At 41.8% G+C, this 26,576-nt stretch overlaps 1 protein-coding gene across 28 annotated transcripts in view; it reads right to left on the reverse strand.

Moving 5' to 3' along the window:
- The window catches only part of DST (dystonin), a 370,183-nt gene that overhangs the window by 291,072 nt on the left and 52,535 nt on the right, over positions 1–26,576 (reverse strand). For 21 of the 28 annotated variants that reach the window (XM_044421565.1, XM_044421571.1, XM_044421551.1 and 18 more), the window contains exon 4: positions 13,013–13,220. In XM_044421565.1, coding sequence (XP_044277500.1) covers positions 13,013–13,220 — 208 coding nt within the window. Of the gene's footprint in view, positions 1–9,201; positions 9,401–13,012; positions 13,221–13,410; positions 13,545–26,576 lie in introns of those variants that run through there. The other 7 variants (XM_044421568.1, XM_044421573.1, XM_044421567.1 and 4 more) reach the window with 2 other exon arrangements.

Raw genomic sequence — 26,576 nt, forward strand, 5'->3', positions numbered from 1 at the left:
CATCAGCATGGGGGAAGCTATAGCAAACTAAAAGAAGCAAACAATAATATGAGCTTGGAAGTATCATATATGCCTCCACTTGTATCAAACTGAAACAGAAAAGACTCTTCTATGAAAAGGAAAACCTTAGGTATGAAGATTCCTACAATGGTTTAACATAGTTTCACTGATGATTGTGAAAGAGGAGATGCTTCATATGAAGGTAGGTTTAGGGAGGTTTTTTAGCATTTCTTAAAAATTCCAATTAGCCATCTGAGGCTTGGGGGGGGGGGGATTTTTTGTTTGTAATGTCTCCATTTTCCTCCACCCCCACCTCTGGTCATTCCATTTCTAATCCTAGCAAGTTAGTTTCAAAGATGAGCCATGCCTTCTAAATTTTAGTACAGTGAATCATTTATCTACAGTACAAAATTATTTAACAGCAGAAGAATCTGAACACTAATCCTGCAGCACGATTTTGTGGTTGCCATTACTGAAGTCAGTGGGAACTCTGCCTGAAATAGACACATCTACCATTTGTTTCTCTACAATTGTTGCTGAAGATCTTTACAGAGTGGATTGTTATTTCCATTGCTAAGTCTGTTATACGCATTTGCAATGATTTAGCTATTTTTGTTCTGCTGAGGAGCTACAATCACAGAAATGGCCATTTAGATGGTAACCATGACAGTGCAAAACCAAGCCAAGGGAACAGAGGTATAACTATTTCTCTAATCGCCCTAATGATTTTCCTTGTACTCTGGAAAATGCTATGACAGTTGCGGTACAATACACATATAATATTCACAGGTAAATGAGTCTCAATTGGGTAAACCATAACACATGCATGCATATACGTTATTGCCAGCTCCTGGCAGAGATGCAGAACATGGCTAATTTTAGATACAAGTGGTGTAAAATGTCACAACCAACAGATAACTGGGTACTGTAAGTTCATCTTAGAGCAATGAAGCTGCCCTATTATAAACTCCTGAAATAACTTTTCGCTCTTCTGGTCAGACGAACAGGCTAGAATGAAACATTCTGATTCCTCTTGTTTGTAAACTATACAACTTGTTAAGAAATACAGCAGAAGTAAAATGGGACTGCAATATGGGACCAGATACCAAGTGCACTGATATGTAGAACAACTGATCTAGTTTTGAGTTCTCTGTCATGTTGTGCAGCTGCATCAGCATTTTGGTTCAGCTTGTTTCATCAACATCACACATGGTCTGGTCTGTATTTCAAGGGAATGCTCCAAATTAAGCTCTAATTCCACATCTTGTACTGAGAAATATCTCAATAAGGAGGTTCTCACTTGCCCACAAGCTTCTTTATAACATCTGAACGTGCAAGGAAAGAAGCACCAGGCCTGCAATACAGGGCAGGTAGGGATCTTCACTACTCAGTAAATCCAGTTACTAATAGGTACGTCAACCGATGACTTCAAACAGCAGGTTGGCACACTTACCTATGAGAAGATTCAGACTGTACATGCGGCAATGAAATGCATCGTATGAAGACAAGGGAGTTCTGTTTGCATACTAGACTTGCAAGCATTCACGGGATCAATTCAAGATCAGTTGTATCATACAAGATCCCTTTTGTTCATTTAGAACCAGAATTTAAATTCCATACCGAAAGAGTTAATAACAAGTTTTCCAATATGGGAACTCTGTCAAGGAAGGAGCTTTTACTTTCCAAGATGATTTCCTATGCATCAGCGGAAGGAAGAGAGACGCAGTGGATTCTTGTAAGAAGAGCTTCCAGCTGTGCTGCAGCTCACCTTTGACTATATTTCTTTCTCCACATAAACTGTGTGTGAAGTTAATGGGCAGGTATGCACGATTCGGTTTCTCACCATGCACGTACCAGTTGCACCCCGGCTAATTATTATAACTACCCTTGCCTGATACAGTTTGTTGTGTTATCGAACCTGGTGGTTTTCAACCGCCGGTCTGCAGACCAGCACCAGTCTGCAGGAATTCCTGCCCGTCTATGAAAGAGCCGCTGTTGTGCACACACACGACAGAAGCATCTCGCTCGCCAGAACAAGTGCAGGGCTAGCTGTGCTCTCTCGCTGCCAATTCCCCACCTCTTCCTCGGCCAAGGAGGCTGCGGAGGGGAGAGGCAGCTCAAAAGCAGCTAGCTGGGAACTGCGCTGGGTTTGCCCTGTGGACCGGCCCCGAAAACCGGGCCTTTTCCTTTCTCTGCTGTGCTTTCTGCTGGGAAGGGAAATGCTGAGGTGGGGTAGTGCTGAGAGCATTCCCTCAGCCGGTCTGTGCTGGTGTGTATGGGTGGGGGGTGAGCAGGTGAGATTCCTTGTATTTCATTATTTAACACTATGAATATTATTGTATTAAGTAACTTCATTTGATTTTGTATTGCTCTGCTGTTAATATTGTATTTGAATTTGTATTTGCTCTTAGTATTGCATTTATATTGATTTTGTATTTTGCAATTGTAAATTGTTGATCAAGTATTCCTGAAAAGAATCAACAGCAGATTTCACAGTGGCCTTATCTGAATTACCTATTGCTCTCTAAAAATATCAGTTGTATTTGATTACATTTAATTTCAATATTTTATTCTTTTATTAGCATTTTATCGCTCAGTTTCTGGTTATTTCAGAGAAATTTCGTATGTTGGTACTGTATCTAAAAACTAATACACAAAATACTAGATTATGTACATAATGCTTTTTATTTCTGCCCCAGCAGTCCCCTAAATAATTTTCTTATTTTTGCCAGTCCCCAACTGTAAAAAGGTTGAAAACCACTGATCTAAACCCAGTGAGTGTGGATGATATAGGTTATTTATAAACTATTTGCAACCCTAGGTTCCAGGATGATTTGTAAACCCACCTGCCATCACCTTTCACCAGGTTTAAATGACATGACAAGGAACACTCAGAAACAATAATTTTGGTAATTAGGTGGCATGTGATCAACAAACATGGTATAGGAAAATAAGCCACAGTGGTTTATTTTCTTTCTCTGAGCATGCAAAGCTCGTCAATGAGGGAAGGACAGGAGCAATACTTACATTATGTCCCATTTAACTGTGTAAGACTGCAGGGTCAGGACACTTTAAAATAACCCTTAACCCTTTAAAGGACCAAATCTTAGACATGCATATCTATCATTTATTCAGATAAAAGTAAGTTCAATTATCAGTAGCGTGGATTATTTTCTCCAAAGGGTGAAAATAGAGGCATTGTCTTTCAAAAAATATTTTCAGCATGCAAAAGGCGGCATTCATATCTGACATTTATGGAATGTTGGGTCTAAACAATAGTTCATACAAGCAACTTAACATCAAGTATATTTTGTGTATGCATTACAGGCATGGCTCCTGTCTTAAAGAAATATGAGTTTCTGTCTGACAAGTTATGCGTTTTTACATCTCATTATTTTGAGCAAGAATGTAAGTGAATTAAGCATTTTCTTCTCTCACATGGGTATCAACTGGACTCAACTCCAACTTAGTTAAGTATTTTGACTGAATCATACTCTGCATTTTTAACTTTCAGTATAGTATTTGAATATTAAATAAATTCTATTATTAATGATTTGAGACAATGAGACAGAAATTCAAGTGGAATTTGACCATTCTGAGGTGGTGGCAACACAACGACCTGGTTCAGATGTAACGCTAAACCATATTTTAGAATTATGAGAACACGCTTCAGTCATTCTCAGTCTTGTATACTTCCCCCTCCTCTCCTCCTTCAGGAGTGTGAACACTTACACTTTTGGATTTGAATAAAGCACAGCTGACTCAGGAAAGTGTGATTTACTCCAACAATGGTTATTAAACCAGGATCAGAAGCCACAAATTGATCCTAGTTTGTTTGCATTAAAATCTGTCAAAATCAACTATTTCCTGCATTGTTATATTACAAGGAAACTATAGTTTATTCAAAATCAAAAGTGGAAGCTTTAAATCTCTTTCTCTCATAAGTGAGGGGGAAAGCTCATGAGTCCAAGGCTCACTATGGTGCATTCTTCTGTCATTAAAAATACACCTGAACCAGTACTTCCTATTTTTATCTGTTTTTAAGCTATTAGGAGTATCCTAATGGCTTACTTATTCCCATCCAGTACTGGCAAATCCTTTCTCCTATTGTTTGTAGCATTAACTATAACATTTTATCTAGTAACTGAGGTGCATTTAACCAATAACTGCAAATTCTGATTTAAAGTTAGCCAGAACTAACATCAGCATCAGTCCAGTTTTAACAGTTAATACTAAAAAAGGAGGCAGAGAGGAGTTCTGCAAGAGAAGGAGCATTCAGCTCATGCAGCATTGCTAATGCCTTAACTCCTGTCGAGAACTTGGGAAACATTAGGCACATTCTCATGACAATCTTTGCCTGAGATGGCATTCTTAAAACAATTTGGGTAATATCTGTGATAAATAAAAGTTTGAGCAACTACAGATAGCATATTATTAATATATACAGTTATGGAACAGATAGTAGTTGTAATGCTTTTCCCACTACAAACCATGGAATAAAATAGTCATTATTAACTAATCATGTTTGTTCCGTTGTGGGCAGAGCCTTTTTCACTCATACGAAATAAGATCACTAAAAGCAGAAAACCTTCATCATTACTGACATTTTTAAAGTGTCTAAATTATGTTAGTATGACTGACATGATGCCATCACTAAGGGTAAGATCTGAAACACCCATCCATGTTAACGGGGAGACACATAAAACATGTACATGCACAAGGCTGGCCACTGGCTGAGGGTCTGTGACATCATGGAAGATTCTGATGAGCCCTAGCTGCTAAAAAGTGAAACTGCCGACACAGAAATCCCAGAACAGAAAAGTGTGTAGCCTGCTCACAGCATGTAGTGCCAGCAAAGTAAATGCCCTGGCAGACTGAATTTGTTAGGACATCATGAGCACTGAATCTCATTTAAGATAATTTTACCAGTTCAGCAGCCCCATCACAAGAAGCACTGGCACCCTAGCTTCATCTTCTGTTAGACTGAATACTGGAAGCCTGTACTACCCCAATTGAATGGCCACCTCACATTCCTGATCATCACTGAAAGCAGCTGAGAAGTACACCCTACTGGTGCGCTCATCTGTTCCCAGCACATACTAGCCAGTCAGTGGGGAGATGTATACAATGGGATTGCAAAGATCCCATTGTTTGTCTCCGAAAACACTGCCCAGCTGATTAGCACCAGGAACAGCTGAGAAGCACACTGGGTGGACCACTTCTCAGCTATTCCAAGGACTGATCAACTGGGCAGTATGGAGGGTGCACAATAGGAGCAACAAGAGGTCGTGTGTGTGTGTGTGTGTGTGTGTGTGTGTGTGTGTGTAAGGTGGGTGCCCAGGTCCCACCCACTGCTGGTTCCAACCTGGCCTAGAATGCAGCTCTTTATCTGTTGTTTGCAGCTTCAGGGCAGCCCTCAGGAGAAAAAAAGCTGTCCTTGCTATAGCTTTCTGGCAAGCCATCAGTTCACACAAAGGGGCTAATGCACAGGCAGAAAACAGTTTGAAGCAAACAGTGGGCTGTCTGAAAACTTGTAAGGGTAAGTGCTCTTTCTACCTGTGATCTGTATCAAGAGGAGATGGAAGGAGTAGTGGATGCATAGTGGAGTTTAAAGGGGAAATGTGTACAAAGAAGATAGTGCATTAAAAAAGCCGTTCCCACACATTTTCACAGGACTCCACTTCCCAGCTGTGATTTGCTAACAATCTGAATACCTTGTACTCACTGAGATTTTTAAGATGCATATCTTGATAAGCGAGTTTGTTAAACTGTTTTGCCTCATTTTTTATTTCTGGGTTAAATCGCAACCCAACTAATGTTGGAAGTCTAACATAAAAGATGTTTCATAGCATAGAAGACATCTCACTGGGTCATTTTTGGAGAACACACAAAGAAGCATTTTTTTTTCTTCCATGAATAACTGGCTGTATTCATGATCATTTCTGTATCAGCTGAGTAGTACATTTTTCCCATTCAGAAAGCTTTAGAGATTCTCTGTGTAAAGATGTTTCAAAAGGATCAAGGCAATAAATCAAATACTATTGACTCAGTGACTTAACTATGAATCAGAACCAATCTCTCTCTTCTCTTGCAATTAACAGCTCTTCTATGTTATCTCAGATTAACAGTTGTCATTTATTTACTGTCAGAAAAAATACATGAGCAACAGTGTTTGTAGACGCACAGTGGAGGTTACATCACTGGTAGTCAATCCAAAAACTAACTTACCTATAATAGTAAAATATTAACCTAATTATACTCTTTTTAAGTAACTATTCTAAAATCCTATGCTTGTGATCTACTAACCATACACACAACATGTGATTCCCACCCACAAGACCGGCAATGAATTTTCTACAGCTGACTCTGCTAGTTAACAGTATTCAACAGCTGGGCCATAGATAACTTGGCACCCTGAAACATCCAAGAGTATTCTGTAACCAAGGGAAAACATTTTTTGAATTCAAATAACTGATTGTATCTTACAGTGCAGAAGCAGAACTTGCATGTAATATTTATTAGATTAAAGGAAGTAAGCATAAGAGCAGTTTTATTTCAGAGTTATGTGAAATGTAATTCCCAATTGATGGCAAATATTGTAGTCATTCTTTTTAGATTAGATCAGCTCCCATAACAAGTCATCAGAATAACAGTCACTGTTGTGAACTCATAGCACTGATATTCTAATGGGAACACTGAACTGGCTTAGGGTCACATTTTCTAATGAATATGCCAATTTTTCCATACTCCATGATGAGTCCGACCCTTTTTTCTTTTCCCAGTGACTTGATCTAGTATGTCTCAAGCTTTCAAGTAAAGTAATTGATGAGCTAAGCAGATCAGCCATAAAAAGAAATCTTTGCTCTTTCCAATACTGCTATATTTCAGCTGCTATAGTTCAGATTTCAGACTTATTGCACCTAGTCCAAGTTCTCCTTGAGACAATGCAACATTTTTCAGAGAACATTTAGAGAAATCAATGCAGGTAATTTTACAAGTTTAAGAACAGCTTCATACTACAGCCTGGGTAGATTGGGCAAGTTCCAGGAGTTGAATAGGCACATTTTCCAAATGCAGATGTGGATCTGAATGCCTATCTTCATCCACTTTGCAATGCTCATCCATTTTCTACTGAACTGGCTGGATGTTTCTTTTTATGCTAATGAAGATGGGCATTCAGGTTTTACAGTTGTTCTGTATGAATAGTTATTAGTTTCTATAACTGTAGGTGTATGGGGCCAGCAGAAATTCCACCATTTCAGATGTGTGAAATATGAAGGTGAGGACATGCAGTAAATATATATTTGGGGGTTAGGCCCAATGTAGTGCCTTGGTACATGTCCATGTTTCTCTCCATGTTTGGAATTAAAGGTTTTACCTTCATATTTTCCATTGTTATTGAGAGTTTACTAAATAGTCACAAAGACGACACTCCAAATGTAACCAAGGCTGAATTCCTACCTGGACATAGGTCCCATTGGACCCAATGAGGTTTATTTCCAAGTGAACATACAAAGGATTGCAATTAGACTATGATTTCAATTGTGCCCTCACAGGCCCTAAAAAGTGAACCTGTAAAATAAAACCATTAAAAATGTAAAATCATTGAGTATTTGTGAATTGAAGCATTGCAAAAGTGCAATAGGTGTTTGCTGGAAAAAGGAACAAAAGAAAAGAAAAAAGTAGTAGCAGCAGTAGTAATAATTAGTAATGTTACATAAATTTATTTAGAGGCTCATGTCAAATTGAAAGAAAAATGAAATATGGAAAGGTTTTGCTTTTATAGCTTGAGCACAGCAGCTTTAGGAATAATGTAAATTTTATGAAAGCACTGGTAGTGCATATTGGAATCGATATTCCTCTTTTCCACAAGCATTTTCTAAGTACTGTAGCAGTTCTAAGCTAATAGTAGCCTTATGCTTTTCAACTGTTCAATATTGCACTTACGCCATAGCAGCACTGACACAATTGGCCACAGACACAAAGGAATCATTAAGTTCCTTTTAACATCACATAAATTATAAGTGAAGCAGATTTGGAGTAATCTACCATAACTGAATAATCTCTTAAGACCAAATCTGAAAGCTAGTTTGCATGTTATTTTTTCATCAAAAGCAGCAAAAATGAACAGAAAGGGAAGGATTACAACTATGCCATTCCCACTAAAACAACAGGTATAGATCAGCTGAAGCCTTGTTAACTTTTAGGCATTCATAAGTTGAAAACTTTAAATCATTTAATTAAGGAATTAAGATCATCTTCTTGTCCTTCAGATACTTCAAATAACAGCAAATGGTACACATTACAATATATATTTGTGGAGAAAGATCCAGCCAAAATGTTGGGTTCCACAGTAACAACTGGGCTATAGCTGCTAATAGCTATTTGTTTTCAAACAGTACTATGAAGAAATCTACTTATCATTCCAAACTGATGCCTAATAGATCTAAGAACATTTCCAGACCACCTAGAATAACAGAAGAATAAAAGTGGTATTCCTAATATGATACAAGCAATCACTGGATTTTTTATGGAGACTAGAAACTTCTATCTCCATCGAGTAAATGATGGGGAAATAAAAATAAGGGCCTGCTGCTGTTGTCCTAGCCCCACGCAAGATGCAAAGTCATCCTCCTAGCAGTAGTTGACACACAGAAAGACAGAACAGGATGGCCTTTAAGCACAGATAAGTACTGCAAAGAAAATAGTTGATGTATATTTTTAGCTTTCAACTTGTTAATAAAAAAGGATATTAAAAGGACATTGGTTAAAAACCTAGAATGCAGCACTATGCTGCAAAATGAACAGTGAAGCAGGCCTTATCATAGACAAGCAGCATGCAGTACCATCTTAGAATAATCTCATTGGGATCTCAGCAGCATTTTCACACCCAAGCAGAAAAAGGACAGCAGCTCTTAAGTACTTTATATGAAAGAAAGAGGACAGAAATCCTTGCTGCATGAAAAATGACCCAAACCCTAAGGAATCAGAAGTTAGCATTTTTCTATAGTCTGCACACTGTCTACTGGCAGCCCCATATAGTGGACTGTAATAGCTAAATGTCTCGGGGCCCTGATCCTGCCACCTGTTCCACCACAACAACCAGTAGCTATTTTAAGGAAAAGCTCCAGCTCATCTGTACTGCAGCAGATAAATCCTGCTCCTGGGTTACACTGGGGCACAGCCTAAGCTTCACAGTACCTTTGTATCTCTCCAGCACATCTTCATAAGCCTGCAGGTACTCCTGTTCCTCCGTAAAGAAGTGAGCACCAGGGGAGAGATAACCAGCCATGGTTGAAGTTTTGACACTGTCTTGATCAGGTCTCTTCAAGGCTCCGAGCAGCAGAGAAGCCTTGGAGAGCGGCACAAAAAGGCTGGAGGGAGGGAAGGAAGGAAGGAGGGGGCTGTAGCAGTGCAAGCTGTCCGAGGAAACGCCCATGCCCCCTCCCCGAGCGGTGTGGGAACACGTGTGTGCCTCCAATGAAAAGGGCTTCCTCCCTCTCAGATTTCATTAGCAGCAAATCTCCGTGCTCTTAGCTTAACAGCCAGAGAGAGAGCGAGAGAGCGAGAGAGCGAGCGAGCGAGCGAAAGGAGGGAGGCAGTCATGGATGGCACAGACTGGACCCTGGAGGTGACCTCCAGCTCAGGCTTTTCTTCCTTGCCCTCCCACAGTACAGACCCCTTCATCCCATCTCTCCCAAAAGTTACTCCTTTACCATGGATCATTGTATCCTCTTATTTTCCACCATTTTTCCCAGAACAGTCGTACATGTACACTTAAATTAGAAATCCCTCAAAACACAGTGAGGTTTATTTATGAGTAAACAGGCATAGACTTATGATTGGACTATGCTGGGCTGAACTACATGAGCAGCTGGATAGTCATTTCAAAAAACTGGAAAATAACGGTGGCAGCAGAGTAAGATTTCAAAAAGGAAGGGACTCCACAGAGCTTTTCTAAGTTCCCCATAAGATGTGGACCATCTTTAGTTCTGTCCTAAAACTCCTCTGTTGGAATCATGGACAGCTGCTTGAAGATGGCAATTCCTATGTTTGGGGAGTGTTTACCTGAGAAGGACCACAACTTCTATGCCAAGGATGTACATTTACAGTTGTTTGGACTGTTAACTAGCTGTGGATAAACTAATCTGCCTTGGTCCTGCTTTCTATCCTTTCTCTCGCCAAAGGAAGAGAAATACATCCTCAGTTCCAAGAGCAAACACTTTTATTGTCTGCCTTTTCTTTTTAATGGCTACCCCTCAAATTCCCAAATCCACAGCCATTCCTCTTTTTGTCCCTCATGTCCAACTCCATCGTGGAGGGGTGCCAGTCTCCCTTGCAGCCCAAACAACAAAGAGGAAGACTTATGGCTTAATGCCGTCAAAAATGTGTTTGTCTGTTGCATGTGTGTCAGAAGAGCCTTTTGTTGTTTTGCTGCAACAGACACAGAGCTCTCCCTCTTCTTGGGAGGTTTCCTTTCAACGTTGGGCCCGCTGGCATTACAAAGGAGCCTGCGCTCCCTTCTCGCTGCTCGGCTTTGTATGGCCCATAATGCAGGGGGGCCTGGCTTGTTGTTTTCGTTTCAAAGACTCCGCCGTCGCTCCCCGGGCACAGACAGTCTCACTGCACCAGCGAGTCACCTGCAGGCTCGCCGGCGCCGGCGCCGCCGCCTCCCGCGTCCCTCGCACCGCCACCCTTTTCACCGTTACGCGTGGCATCAGCGCCAGGAATAGCTCGGCTTCCCAGAAAGGGCCGGCGAAGCGACCTCCTCCCCTCCCCGCGGGCCGGCTCCCAGCGGCGAGGGCTCTCGAGCAGCACGATGCCTTTCCGCGGGTCCGCGCCGGCTCTTGGCACGTTCCCGCTGGCCGCTAATGACGGCGACAGCCACAGCAACAATAAGCGCCCTACGACTGGGAGTGGCGAGAGGCCAAGGGGCGGCGCCAAAGCCCTGCAGGTGTCACCGCCGGTCGCACCATTCCTGCCGGCCCGCCGCCAGCAGCAGAAAGCGCGCATGTGCGCTCCCCGCCCCACGCCGCTCTGCTCCCTCCCCACACTTTCCTCTGTCCCCGCAGGCAAGGCTGGGTCCTTCTGCCCGGCCGCGCTGCCGCAGCCTTCGCTCTCTTGCTTTCCGCGGCACCTCCTCTGGTACTTTTCCCTACCCCTCCTCCTCGCCTTCATAGAGCCCAAAGCAGGACTGCACCCCGAGGTAGACAACTCCCACCATCCCAAAGCTAGTCATGGAAGTTGCAGTCTAACACATCTGGGGGGGCACCTGACTGGGGACGAGTGCGGTACAGCGCTCACTCTTCCTGGCTCTCTCCTTCTCCCTTCCCGCCACATCCCTCCAAGCATCCTGCACCAAGACAGAGTGAGAAAACAGGATAACCACTTCTGACAAAGATGGAGAGCCAGGTCTCTCTCCTGTATTTGTCCTGCTTGACATTTTTGTTGACAGCATTTCAAAGAATAACAGCGAGGCCTGACAAAAGCCTGTTTTTCACGGCGTGGGGTTTCTGGCTTCTATGGGGAGAAACCTGATTACTGTTTGTGATTATTTCCTAAGTACTAACTGTGATTAGGGTCTCTCCCCAAGCCCCCTTTTTCTCATGCACACACACACACCATTCTCTGGCAATCACCAGCTTCTATTGTGAGCATGACAGGAGGGGCAGAGGCTGATTTGTGCCCCCAGATCCCAAGCTCTTCCCCCTCTCGAATGATTTCATTTCAGCCAAGGCAAGTTCCAGAAGCATTTTCCAAAGCTCAGCCCTTTGATATGTGAAGACACAAAGAGGTGTGCAATTGAGCATATGCAAAGTGCCATGCCACCCACTGTCTCTGGTTAGATAGTAGAACTTCCTAATTATAGCTTCCAAGGAGAGTCAGAGTCCCAACATTTTTTTTAAACAAATGTAGCCAATCAGAAGACCTGCACCACACTTTTTCAATGCATCCCCCTAACAAGTGTTACAAAAGCTGGTTCATCTTTACAGCTTAACTATGATGGTCCTGTGTATATGCACTGAACATTATCATTCCTGGCAGGCTCTGTGAATAACACAGGCACAAACAGCATTTTCTCTCAATGATCAAGTTACTCTACCTTCTCAGTTTGCAGCAGGGTTAGCCAAGCAAGTTCCCTGACCTATTTCAAACCCAACACAGATCAACTTTTCTGATGCTTTCTACTGTGTACCCAGCAGGGCCTCTTTCTTCTATATTATACAGGGGCAAAGAAGAGAGAGCAGTGTTTTTCAGTGGCTCTGCTCCTGCTGGTTTCAAGACACAAGCCATGTTAAACTTAACAAGGACAGTCAGAGGAATCAAATGCATGCAGCCACTGCCCCTCAGTTCCTTCCAAATCAGATTATAGCCTTTAAAAACTGAAAGTCCTCATGTTACCTGATCCCATGTACATTTACTTATATTTACAAAAGTAAGTCTCATTGCACTTATCCAGGCTTATTCCTAAACATGTACATATAGGCTTTCATCCTTCCTAAGGCTTCAAGTTTTTGCACCAAAAAGAATACACTATATGAAATGGACAAAGTGGCTCACATCCTGCACTCTTAATAATGCAACCTCCCGTAAAAGTTTAATGCACGCACCTGCACATATTGCAGCTGCATTTCCTGCCCGCACACCCAGGGCCATTCACCCGCCCAGCAAGAAAACATGACTAAACAGCTTAGTCACTATCACTGGAAAACTGGGCATAGAGGATATTGGTGGCGGGGGGGGGGGGAGGCTGTTTCATTTTGTTTTTGTGCAGCGCTCTTGTCTTGCAATCTTGTACACATTTACGTGGATGCAAATTCCACTGAAGGCAGTGGAGCTTACTTCTGAGTAGATATGTTTAGGCTTGCACTGCAAAAGCAGCAATAAACTAGGCTCTCACTCTGTCCTCCTCTCTATAAGGGACAAACCCACAGTAATACAGACACAAATGCACAGCTATTAGGTCTCTTCCCCACATTCCAGTTTCCCATTTCATTCATCCTGGTCTTACCAGCTATCCTGAGTACAGCTCTCTCGGCTGGATCCAGCACTGCTCCTCCTTGAATCTTCCTCTTGGATCTCTCATGTTTAGGTAGGTTCCAGGGCAGGGTGTCACCCGGAGCAGGAGACAGGGAACCAGATTTCTGGCTGAAATCATCATCATCAGAAAAATCCGCAGAGGATGACATGGAGCATCTGTAGGAAGCGTTGCCTGAGCTCTGGAGAAAGGGAGGAGAGATTTAACAGCGATGCCAAAGCGGGCTGAGAATTTCCTCCTCAAAATAAAGCAATAGACATGTTTTGCCTAGATCACGCTCTAGGAAAATCAATCCAAAACACATAGAACTGAATTAACCCACCATTTACTATAGAGATTTTATTAAAAATATCAAGGATTAAATAGCTTACCATCGTTGTTTATATGCCGCTTGCCTGTTAAATCCCGCAGCCAGCAATGCTAAAAAGAGGGGTTTACTGAAAAGACATTTGTGGTACGATTTAGGCCATAAGTGGCCTGATGTTCTGGCAACCAGCTCACAATGATCCTCTGGAGTTGACCAGCAATCAAACCAGAGGGAAAGGGAGGGGGTGCAAGGAAGAGACGATTTTTTAAAAAAAAGATGTTTCCCTGGCTACAAATCGATAGCATTTGGCTCCCCCGCCAGGCCAAAGAAAAGAAGTGCTGTCCCCAAGCGCCGGTTCAGTCATTAAGGTGGAACGGGCGGGGGCAGAATCCAAGCCCTATCACAAATCCAAGATGCTGGGGCTTTGCTACTGCATGTCAATTTCTGAAACCACGCCCTGGTAAGCCTCTTTAAAAAAAAAAAGTCTTCCTTTCTTGTACGGTGACTGAACTTGCGAGAGCTGTCCAATTTGTTTGGTGGTTCCCGAAGTATGCCGGTGTTGGGAGAAAGCAGGAAATGTGTCCCTTTTCTCCAGGCAGTAAAAGCAGCACGGGGAGGGAGGGGGAGGGAGGGAGACTGAGCACAAAGGGCGGCTTGCTTGCCTGAGCTTCTCTTGGCGAAAGGCCACTTTGGTAAACACAACGCGCCCGGTTTATTGCACACGCTGTCCGAGCTGGACTGTGGAGAGAGACTTTCCAGCCGCCCCTGAGCAGGTACCAGCTGCCTGCTCCCCACTCAGTCCAAACCAGCCAGCTGGGAATGTAAACAAGAAATGATGCAGTGCAGGCACAAAGGAAGGATGGGGAGGGGAGGCATTTCTGGCCGCCTCCTGAGCCCTCTCGAAAGCAGGGAGGTTAAGGGAATTGATGCAGCAGTAATTTGTGGGAAGGGGGTGATTTTAAAACAGTGAGGTTGAAAGCACTCAGGGCAATGCAAAGCTGCTGGGAGTAGACTGGGTCCTTCTGACTGGCCTGAGCAAAACACCTTGCTCATCTGACATGAAATAATGGCTATGGTTGCTGATAAAGTTGGAGATAATGCTAGGGCCCTTGTGCTGTGTCATTTCAGAAGTGTCATGCTTGGGATGACCTTTTTAAAAATATTTTTAATCCTCTGTTCTTCCCTGTTTCTCCCCCTCACACTACCCCAGTACATTCTTCTTTCCAGTATGATTTGCAATATATATTATTTGATTTTTTGCCATTTCTTATGACAATCATGCAGCTAGATATTCTTTATCAGGTGGAGGCCTTCAAACAATCTTTATACTATGGCTGTTACCCACCACTTTCCCCTCTCTGCATCTTTTGAGGGCTCAACATTTTTCATGCCAGCATCAGCCACCTCTAGAAAGAGCCACAATGATGTGAAAACAGCAAGTCATGTGGAAGAATCACACAGAAAACAGCATTCCATATTATGGCAGTAGTAACAATAACTTACTACATAAGGATAACTTCAAATATCCTTTGCACAGGATGAACATGTGTCAAATCAGCCTCATTCCCTTTAAAATAGTCCTTAATTCTTATGTTTGTGCAAGTGCATTCAGTATTTTTTATATTCATGGGCATTTTATGGGTTGTACTACCTATATATCTTCAAAAATATAATTCTTCACTGGCAATGTTATTTTTCAGGGATCCTGTAGCAATTTAAGAAGTATCTGCTAAAATCCAAAATTTAACCCAGATCCTAGTCGTGTGTATGTTTGTGTGTGTGCCATTCACCTTTACCATCCTCCCCAGTCACTGAGGCCTTAAGATGAGGCACTCCTGGTGGTTCTGCATAAACCTGAAGTCCGTTTGGAGGCCACTCACAGTACACCCTTCACTGTACTTGTCTGGCTCCCTCTCTGTAGAACTTCCTACCTGTTGATATCAGATTTATAATCTTATAAATAAATAAAGGAAACTGCCATGGAAGGCAGATCAGATATTACATTCAGTTTTAAGAACCACCGATACATGGTTGGATATGTCACATAAGGCTAAACTGTGCTAATTTTACTTCAGAAAATCCAATCCAAATTTTACTTCTGTCTGGGTGCTGTACCAACATGAGGCATTAAGCAGTAAACCAAGATAATCTGCCACCCATCAAGGAGAGGTACACTTTACAGTGCAAGCCCTGAGGGATAACCTAGGGATGGGCAACATGCGGCCCTCCCAGCGTTGTTAGAGGGCGACATGTTAACTTCCATGAACCCTAGCCAGCATAGGCAACGGTGAGGAAAGATGAAAGTTGCAGCCCAATATCTGGTGCACCACACATTGCCCACCCCTTGCAATCAATACACCAACTGCAATGCAGTTCTGAAATAAGCATCGTTTACTCTTTAATAAACCTAACTGTGTTTAATGGGGATTACTCCCAAGGGTACACAGACTGTTCCCCAAATCCTACAAAAAGTCTGAATTTATTATTCTTGTTATAGTTCATTGAAGCCTAAACAGAGGCTACATGATCCTGGGGATCAAAACTGAATCTGGGAAACTTGGTTCAAGATCCATTGCTGAACTGCCTCAAAACAAATAGCAAGGATAAAAGTAACTTATTAAGAAATTTCAAAAGAAATTAAGTAGGACTTTAAGGTGCAAGATTACAGACAAAAGAAAGACCTCTTGGCATGCTGGGAGTTGCAGGCATTGTTTCTGTCTATATACTTGCTAAAGATTGCACCCTTAGTGAAGCTATTTAGAAGTGCTATAAATTACATGTTTATCTTAAAGGAATCACTTTTTCTCAAACTGTAATCAACTGCAGAGGCTCTGCCCCGAGGAATGCCCCTTTCAAAGGTCAGGTGGATGGTTGCCAGAGTCGGGGCCCTGACCAGAATAATATCCTGACTATGAAATACCTTCCCCAAAATATTTGCTTAACACTCTCTTTTGGCCTGTGGATGGCAATGTAAAACAGTTTTGTTTGTCCAGGCTTTTGATCTTGTCAGTGTGTCTGTTTTAGTAGTGATTTTATGGAATGTTACTGTTTTACTTTTTGCAAGCTGCCTTGATCATCCATTATGAGGGAAAAGTATGGTAAAATGTTTTGAATACATAAGTACATCTGCCATGTTGCCACAGTAGTAAATGTGCTGCATAATAAAGTGAAAGGATTTGTAGCGTTGTTCTGTGATTCCTTCTGCCCTTTTCTGAATATTCAAATTTCAGCTTTAGATGACTTTGGAATTTCCTGTTGAGGCCTGACCCAAGGAAATTAACAAATCCTGCATGCCAAGAAATCTCCACAGAGGACGTAGACAGACCAGACAATATAAAGATGGCTTCATGCAGTGCCATTAATGGAATCCATCTGATATCACTAAAAAGAAGTAAGACAGCCTCTGCTTATTACCTTTCCCTTTGAAATGCAATAGGAAACAGAGGGAGAACTACAGTGCTGAAGGATATAGGGTAGTTTTCGACACAATCAATAGAGGAATCATGATGGTAGCAAACTTATATCTTTAAATTCTTCATATTTTAGACTATACTGTATTTTCCTGCTTAAAAAAGCAGAAGAATCTTAATAATTGCGGTATCTTGGTAGATATCTTCCCATTATACATAGGTTATTTTTAATGAGACTTTACCTCTGATATTAATTTTCACCTTCATTGTTCAATCTGTTAAGTACTTTCAATTGGTTATTTGTTTTTTATTTTATTTTATTTTATTTTAACGGTTTGCTCCTTTTAGGACTTTAGAGGTTGGGGTACAAATGAGATTTTGCATACTTGTCTTAAATATTCATCATTATTGCTCCCCACCCCCAATCATCATAATATTTTCAATCACTTCACAGAAAAATAAAGATAGCATTATAGCTTTGATCACAGTATCATAGGGCTTTTTTTAGATTTTGCAATAAATCATTTAGACAGGAGTAATACATGGAAAGATTAAAGAGAACTTTGATTGATGGTAGAAGAGGCCTCTCTAATAATGCATTGCAATTGCTTGTGTACCACTTCCCTCTGCTGGATGTATCTGACCCTAGCTATTTCTTTTTTAGTACAGACAAATATAGCTTAAACACTGAACAGATAAATGTTTTAGTATTGTTTTACAATGCTTTGTGGTTTTAATTTCTGTTGTATGCTACCTTGGGAAGGTTTTGTCTCAAAGGTGGCTTCTAAATCCCTTAAATAAGGTAAAAGTATTTACTGAAACATTCTACAAATAGCTTCCATACCTCATTTCACATTTCAGGTGGAAGAACTTATTACCAGAGTCAAGTAGTACTAAATATAGTATCTTTCATATTGTATTTGTATAAATATCTTGGAATAGTTCTTGCAAGGTAATGATCCTACTGCGTTTCCAATAAATGGCTTTTTCACCCTTCCCTTTTTTACAATGCTTTATTATACCACAATTGCACTTTACTACTTTTATTTGCAAGTGACAAATTAAGTACAGTTCTGATTGCTGCATTGTAAAAAGGATACTGCAGAGCTGGAAAAGGATAATCAAAATGATAGTGCCTGCAGCAACTTCACTATGATGAATGCTTGAGGGTTTTTTATGAGAGCCAGAATGAATTTATAAAATTATTTAAGGTGTGCAAGAAGTAGAGAGGGGATTTTTTTCTTCAGATCATCCAATGAAGTTGGAACAGTGGATTTAGAAAAGGAAAAAGGAAGTACAGTGGTACCTTGGCTCGCAAACTTAATCTGTACCAAGACTCTGGTTGTGACCCAAATTGGTTGTGACCCAAGTCAAATTTCCCCATAAGGTTCAATATAAATAAGGTTAATCCATTCTGTAACTATTTGCTTTTTTTAATCACAAAAATTAGAAGCGGGTGCACTTGGGGGAGGGAGACAGGCACGACTGTGGGCACACTAGGGGGATGCAGGTGCGCTGGGGGAAAGGCAGGCGCAATCGCGGGCACGCTTGGGGAGGGGAGATGGGCACAATCATGATTGTCACCCATTGCGGAGTTCACAACCCGAGGCAAAATTTTTCAGAAATTTTCAGTTCGCGACCCGATTTGGTCATGAACTGAGGCGTTCGTGAGCCAAGGTACCACTGTACTTCTTCACACAGCATATAGCTGAACTATGGCATAGCTACCAGAAGATATGGAGATGTCCACCAGTTTAAATACTGTTATAAAGGAATTAGACAAATTTATGGAAGATAAGACTATCAGTGGACACATTCAAATATCATGCCAACTCACCCTGGCTATATGCTGTAATGGGTTGCTTGTTAGCCAAACAACCCATAGTATACCCAATGGGCAACTGCGCTCACTGTGGGTTGTTTGTCCACTCCTGCCCTTGCCCTTGGTCCTCCCACAGGTGTCCCAGAGGAGAATGTAACAGGACCAACTTGTTTCCCTGCTGCAGTTGTGAACAGCTTGCAACTTGCTGAGACTTTTTTGCAGTTTACTCTTTTTTTGGGAGGGGGATTTGGGGGATCCTTATTCTGACAGCCACTTCAAAGTGCCTTGGAGGGGCTATCAGAACATTTAAAAAACATTGCATAAAATGTGTACAAATAGGGTCATTCTTCTTTTATTTTTATTTCCCACACTTGCACAATAGTGGGGGATTACAGATCCACAAGTGAGGTAATTTGGACCCTTGGCTGGGGCAATATCCTGGGAAATATCTGCTACCAAACCACAGTAGGTAAAAACCCCGACATGGCCCCAAGAGGGTCCAAAGAATCCCCCACCCCTTTGCTTTCACTTCACAGCTGTCAGCACTCAGCTAGCTGCGAAAACTCTGGATCACCTTTAAAAGTACATTTTGGCCTGGGACATATTGCTGCCATCTAGCTGTTTGATATCTAGTTGTCAAAACTCCTTTTCCACAGAAAAAGTGGGGGAATGGGCTTTTGCATTTTTTTGAGAATCTCCAACATCAGAGGTATTATGCTTTTGGGCACCAATTATGGGGAATAAAAATGGGAGGGACTGCCCTAATCTTTCGCATGTGTGATCCCACTGAAGCATCTCATTGGCCCCTGTGGGAAATAGGATTCGAGACCAGAACCCTTGCTCTGATTCAGCAGGGCTCTTCTTAAGTTCTAGTGGTTCCTAAGTGGTTCAGAAAAGAACAATCCAAAGCACTCAATTAAACCACAAAGGCATCTCAGGATAACCCCCCTTCACAATAAGCAGTATACAATTTCAGTATCATTTAAGTCCAGGTAAACAACAGCCTTCAATCCCAAAAGTGGACTGTATACAAAAAAGAGCGAATGAGGCACAAACAGAAATATTGAAAAGAATTGTAATAGCTAAATAATTTTAGGCTCTCAACTTTATGCTCTTACTCCCAATTTTCAGATGGCAATTTAAGTTACTTCACCAGGCTTGGAATGATGGGAATTGCACTCCCAAATGCAGAACATCGGCTTGGACAAGGCTACCCTGTGAGCTTTATGGCCAGGCAAGACTCTGGACCCACATCTCCTTGGTTCAGTATGCTAACCACTATACCACACTGGCTTTGTTGCAATAGAAATGTGACACTCATTTTCTCCTCTAGAGAGGACTTGAATAGAGGTCAGACTCTATGTGCTCCCCAAAGAGTGCCATGGCCTACATGTCTTCTATCCAAAAAAAACACGAGTGGCTTAATGTTATCACATTTGCACATTCCTCTTTAAGACATAACTATGACTTGGCAAAGCAAATCCATATTTTGTAAAAGTTAAACTGGCCAGTTACTTTGAAGTAGCCCATGGTGGGAGCAGGCAAAAAACCCCTATGTATATTTTGCACAGAAAACTATATAATATCTTGCATAAAGCAAAGCTTAAATACCACCAACCATTTGAGGAAAAGCCAGGCATCATCACAACCACTTCCCAGTGGAATGGCTGTCATTTGTTTTCCTGCTCTGGCTTAAGCAGAACCAGGAGATTACAGACATTTCCTAGTATATGGAGAGGAGGAATATATCTAAATATATTCTTCTTCCTGCATATTGCATGATGAAAGCAATGAATCACAGTTTTTTTCTTATTTTGGTGATGGTACTGTAGCACAAACAGGAGTTGCCCAAGGTCAACATGAGAAACAATGGGTAAGAAATTATTCTCAGTACTTGCTCCACTGGCCCAGACTATGGGCTGGATTCAGAGAAGCGTTAGCATGAGTTCAGCTGGCAGTTTCCCAACAGCTTCTCCCTGCTGCAGTCCTGAAAACCTATTACAGGAAGGTTGCCCTCTGGAACAGTGAGAGGAGACTGCTATGGAAAGGAGAAACTGACACATTGGGGGCAGGGGGATAGGGGGACTTTGGGTGAGCAGAGGTCTGTTTCTGTTTGTGTTTCTGTTTCTAGTGTACCTTTCAATCCAACTCTATGTACATGTATCTACACATAATTAAATCTGAATAGTTTTTGAGGGAAAAATACTAACCAATCTCGTGTCTTGTATATGCATGAGTAGAGACTGCAACTGAGCTCTTAAAATATCAAAGCTCAAACCCCATATCAAGCAAGATGTATTTCTTGCTACTGTCCTTTTACTAAGTTAATTTTCATTAACCAAACTAGATGCTAAAGGCTTTCCTGAAAACAGAGCTCCAATGTACGTTCTATTCTTGAAACAAAGCATTTGGCTGTTGTTTTATCATAGCTGTAGCAAAAGGTACTACAAAATACAAAATTAATTCTGAAAGAATTTGCCAGCTACTGGGTTAATGGCAATTCAAAATACAACCTAGAGAAACAATATTTCAATCATCAGCTCCTATACAGTAGTAAGGTCTGTTAAGTCATTTAGAAATATACCTACTGTACATAGTTACTAGTATAAAGAGCTCCTTTTCCTGTTGGGGGGACAGTGTTTACAAGACACAATAGAATAATATACTGTCTACCCATTACTTCAAGCAGTAATGCAGGAAAAGGAAACATCTGTGATTGAGCTACATATTCTTTTTCATTTATGAGACAAAGACTTTTGTTGATTGTGTGAAGAAAAATCAAGACAACAGCAGCCACTTAGCTGATGCCTGAGTTTTGCATTCTGTTGATCCTACTATTAAAATGTATCTGCCCTCATATAGGAGTATATGAAGCTACCCTATAGCTGAGACATCTAGCTTGAAACCGTCATCAGAGTTTTAGAAAGAGTTTCTCAGCCATGTGTAGAGATGCCAGGGACATATTACATGCAAAGCATATGCTCTGCCATTGAGCTGCGGGTCTTCCCACAAGGAAGCTGCCTTCTGATGACTCAGTCCATTAGTCTGTCTTGCGCAGCATTGTTTACCTGTGTTTCTGTACACGCACACGCACGCACGTTTGTCTCCTTACTAAGTTCACTGAGGATATAAAAATAGACTGAAAATTATTTTTCTGTCACAGCCCGCCAAGAAGGTTAAGAAATAAATAGGCATTTCAGTCTACAGTGTACACTAATGATCAAGTATTGAATAGAGTTTCAGTTTTGCTTTTACTAAAGGATAAAGTGGTTTATACCAGCCTCCCCCAACCTGGTGCCCTTCAGAGGAATTTGGACTGCAACTACCAGAATTCCCATCCAGCGGTGCCATTGATTGGAAATTCTGGGTACTACAGTCCAAATGTGTGTGGTAGGCACAAGGTTGGGGAAGGCTGATTTAGACTTTACATGGTCCTTGAGAAACCAGATTCTGGGATGACTAAATGAACCATAAGATATATATACCGCAATTGTTACACAAGTCAAAATACCATTTAAGGCATTTAGAAACATCGAAGGGCATTTATCTCGCAAGTAGGGGCTTATTAGCAACATTCATGGAATGTGTCAAGGATGACAGAAAAGCTGCTGAAACGCATGACCATTCAGTAAGATTGCCACCTGCCCTCTTCTTTTCACCAGTGGGCTCTGCAATCCCAAGGTATGCTGGAAGCTATGGAGCACTGGAGTGACCCGGCTGACCCCTTCTGCAGTGTGTGAAAGCTATTTGTAGAGATTTCATATTGTTAATCCCTCTGAGATCTTGTATAATAGGACGGCATACAAACGCTTTTAATAAATAAATAAATTTGGCATTTCTAGTACTTTGCGCCACAGGCTGGCAATCGGGGTAGTCAATCAATTATCCTTGCTATGCTGGGTCAGGATTTCATCAACCCAGCAAAGTCCAGTGGGTTGTGGAAAGATTTTTCTTTTTCTAAGGAGCAATATTGAAAAATTGAGAAAAACAAAGGAGCCTAATGGTACGGAATGAAGGAAGGAATGCACAGTAGCAGTGATACAGAGACCTAACAGGGAACAGAATGAAGAAGAAAATATAGGAAGACAAAACAACTTGATAGGAGATGGGGAAAAGGGTTTGCTCAATAAGAACATAGTAAGGGTATAAAATAAGGGTATAAAAATTGAAAAATGGAGCAACGAACTGAAAGGTATCAAACAGTATCAAATATCTAGCCAACTGGATCCATGTGAACAAACGCCCTATTTGGGCATCTTCTTACCCAGTACAGCAAACCGGGTACAGCAAACTTACCCAGTACAGCAAACTCCATCTTTATGCTAGTCATACTCAGCTTGTGGAGAGCTCCCTGAGAGTCAGTATGGTGTAACAGGGGAAGAGGGAGTTAGTGGGACAACAGGAAAGGATGGGGCTAGTGCTTTCCCTCTCCTTGTGTGTTTGCTGTGCCTGGCATACGAGTAGGGATTTTGAAAACTCAGATTCAAATGCCTAACCAGTTATGAAACTCATGCGGTCATAACTGTCCATGTTTACTGTAATGTATATTTACTGTTGCAGCATTTGAGTAACTCATAGTGTAGCATATTCCATATCCTAACTCCACAGCACCAGCCTCTTAATTATCCTGCAAATATATTTTGAGGGATTGCTTACTTAACCACCCCCAGTCCTGGCATTGCTATGTCATGAGCTGGGCTTTCTTCCTTCTTAAGAGTGTTTCGTGTTCCAAGCGCTTGTGTCCCAACCCTTGGGGAGGGGCTCAGTGGAAGCATTCATGCCTCCATTCTACATGCTTCACATCCAATTGCGCTTCTCACTTCTGTTGCCACCTAGCCACAGGACCCAGCTTGGAAGAGACTGGGAGATCCCCATTTGAGGACTCTCCACGCTTAGTGGCAGCTCCTGCTGGCTGTATTTCCCTCCCATTCCCAAAGTCTAGCAGCACTTCCCCATGTCCTGTCTAGCTCTAATCTCATCTACTTCCATGCCCTCCTGTTGGCCCCCAAGACCTTAGGCAACACCTGCTGTTCAGTCCCACTAAAATTCTCATCCTCTGAATCATCATCATCCACCCAGCTGGCACAAGTCATGTCCCATGGGAACGCTTGCTCAAGCCTTACATCATGCTTGCTCACTATATGCTAGACAAAGCTACAGTCAGCAAGACCTTGACTGGAATTCCATATCTGGCCATGAACTCACCAGGTGGCCTCAAGCAAGCCACACTCTCTTAGCCTCAGTCATCCCAACTGCACTATGGGTGGTAACAATAGTGCTTATTTGGCTTACAGGCTAGGCTGTTGGATGGCTGGATGGCTGACATAGAGCACTTTGCACACTAGACATCACTAAATAAATTATTGTTATTACTATTATTATTCCCCTGCTTTCTGCTGCCACTAACACATCACCCACACCAATTCAAGCTGAGAGTGCACTTGTTCTTTCCCTCCAGTACAAGTTACCGTTTCTGTCTGATTATTTTTGGGGACTGGATAAATGCAAAACGGTCACATTAATATTTGACAATACTGGCAATAGCAATATTAACAGTGGGCATCATTTTTAGAACAGTGAAAGAGATTTCATCAAACAATTATCTTTGTAGAAATGGTAGGCATTCCCTCCATCCTCAATACAGGGTAGAGAAAGGATATTAGCTGATTAGTTGACTAGCCAGTGCTTGATTAGTTGACTAACCGTCATTTTCTCCTTTGTTTACTTGCTTACATTAAAAGTGGAAGAACCTCTTTAAAAGAACTAACTGGATTTGTATGATGAGAGAAAAAGGAAGCTACAGTGGATTCTTTTCCCTGTCCCACACATGCATGCCTGCCTCATTTCCATAATTACAGAAGTGGGTTCCAGATCATCTAAAAGGGTTGCTGGGCTATTAAGCCTCGAGAGGGTGGGCAGTGAAGGTGGTTTCCAAACCACCCCAGATCTACAGGCCAAGACATGAGTTGTGGTGTAGTTTGACAGCCTCCCCTGCCACCCATCTCACCAAATTTGGACAGCATAAAGTTATGGAAATGAGGCGGCACACAACCAGCATGTGTGCAGGATGCAAAAGAAACTTCCATGGCTTCTCTCCTTCGCAGATCATGCAAACCAAGTCACTGTTTGTATCCAAACAGCCCGTAAGGCATGCAGAAGACACCTTCACTCATGCAGTTTCTATAACCCTCTCACTTGTCCAGACTTCTCCCCCACCCATCACATTATGTTTTTGATGATCTCACATCCCTCAGGAATGGCTTTTTGACAGATGCAATAGCATCTATTCAGAAGGAGCAGATGACAAAGCCCTATACAGTTTGCAACCTTTGGATATAAAATGACATTTTAACCCGTTCATGGCAGAAGCATCAGAAAAATGATGCTTAATAGGACTATAAGGGCAGAAGTAGTATCTAGATAATGGAGCAATTTTAGAATGAAAGACTGAGAGTAAGCAACCTAAAACACGTTTAAGTCCCACTGTTTCTCATAAAAAAATAAAATCTCACATTTTTCCTACTAACATTCATAAGAATGCTGGCTAGATTGAGAGGGAGGGAGGGAGGGAGGGAGGGAGATCTGCCTATACAAGACAGGGAAATAAGATTAGCCACTTAGAACTGGTACTCTGCTGAAACATACTACATGCTCATTTAGATCAGGGTGAACAACTTGTGGTTCAGTGTCTAGATGTTTTGGCCTACTACAGCTTTCATAATCTCTCACTCCTGGCTATGCTGGCTGATGGAAACTCTAGGTCAAAAAGATCTGGAAGGGCACAAGCTGCCCAACTATGATTTGGACCTGTTCAGGCATCCTTTCATGCTTGTTTAATGCAACACAGGGCCATATGTTACTGTTTTTCAAGGTATAAAATAAAAATGGGGACGGACGGACTATATGACCAGTTTGAAATCTAATTCAAAGTCAAGCCAAAAATACGCATGAGCACTGAAAAGTTCATTTCCTCTAGCTGAAATCTCTAGGGATTCATGCAGTGGAATAGCTAATCAGAGGCTGAAGCCTAGGGAAAGCTCTTATGCCTTGGGATCCAAAGGAGAAACTCAGGGACTGCAGAGTTCTCTTGCATCCAAGGCTTGCCCAGTTGGCAAGTGGCTCAGGTATCACACAGTTCTTTGGAGCTTTAAAAAATCAGCCTTTTGAGGCTTTGAAAGGTTATTAAATTATTTTAAATATTTTTAAAGGTAGAATCCTTTCACAGTGATGTACAACATAAAAATAATTTAAATATATGCACACAACAAATACAATAGAGCAAATAAATATTCTAATAAAATACCATTAAAGAGTATTTTAGCACCAATAATATTTAGCTCCCCCTTCATGGATCACTGCCTTGCTGTGGCGAAGCTATGCCGTGCAGGGCCACCCAAGATGGACAGGTCATAGCAGAGAGCTCTGACAAAACGTGATCCACTGGAGAAGGAAATGGCAACCCACTCCAATATCTTTGCCATGAAAACCCCATGGACAGTACCAAAAGGCAAAAAAATATGACTCTGGAAGATGAGCCCCTCAGGTCAGAAGGTGTCCAGTATGCTACTGGGGAAGAGCAGAGGGCTAGTACTAGTAGCGCCAGAAAGAATGAAGCGACCAGGTCAAAGCCGAAAGGACACTCAGTTGCGGATGTATCTGGTGGTGAAAGGAGAGTCCGATGTTGTAAAGATCAATATAGCATAGGAGCCTGGAATGTAAGATCTATGACTCAAGGCAAGCTGGATATGGTCAAACAAGAGATGACAAGACTGAACATCGACATCTTAGGATCAGTGAACTAAAATGGACTGGAATGGGTGAATTTAATTCAGATGACCATCAGGTATACTACTGCGGGCAAGAATCCCTCAGAAGAAATGGAGTAGCTTTCATAGTCAATAAAAGAGTAGGAAAAGCAGTACTGGGATACAATCTCCAAAATGAAAGAATGATCGCAGTTCGAATCCAAGGCAAACCATTCAACATCACAATAGTCCA

Source organism: Varanus komodoensis, unplaced genomic scaffold (genome assembly GCF_004798865.1).
Source record: "Varanus komodoensis strain SLA01 unplaced genomic scaffold, ASM479886v1 scaffold12, whole genome shotgun sequence".
NCBI lineage: Eukaryota > Metazoa > Chordata > Lepidosauria > Squamata > Varanidae > Varanus > Varanus komodoensis.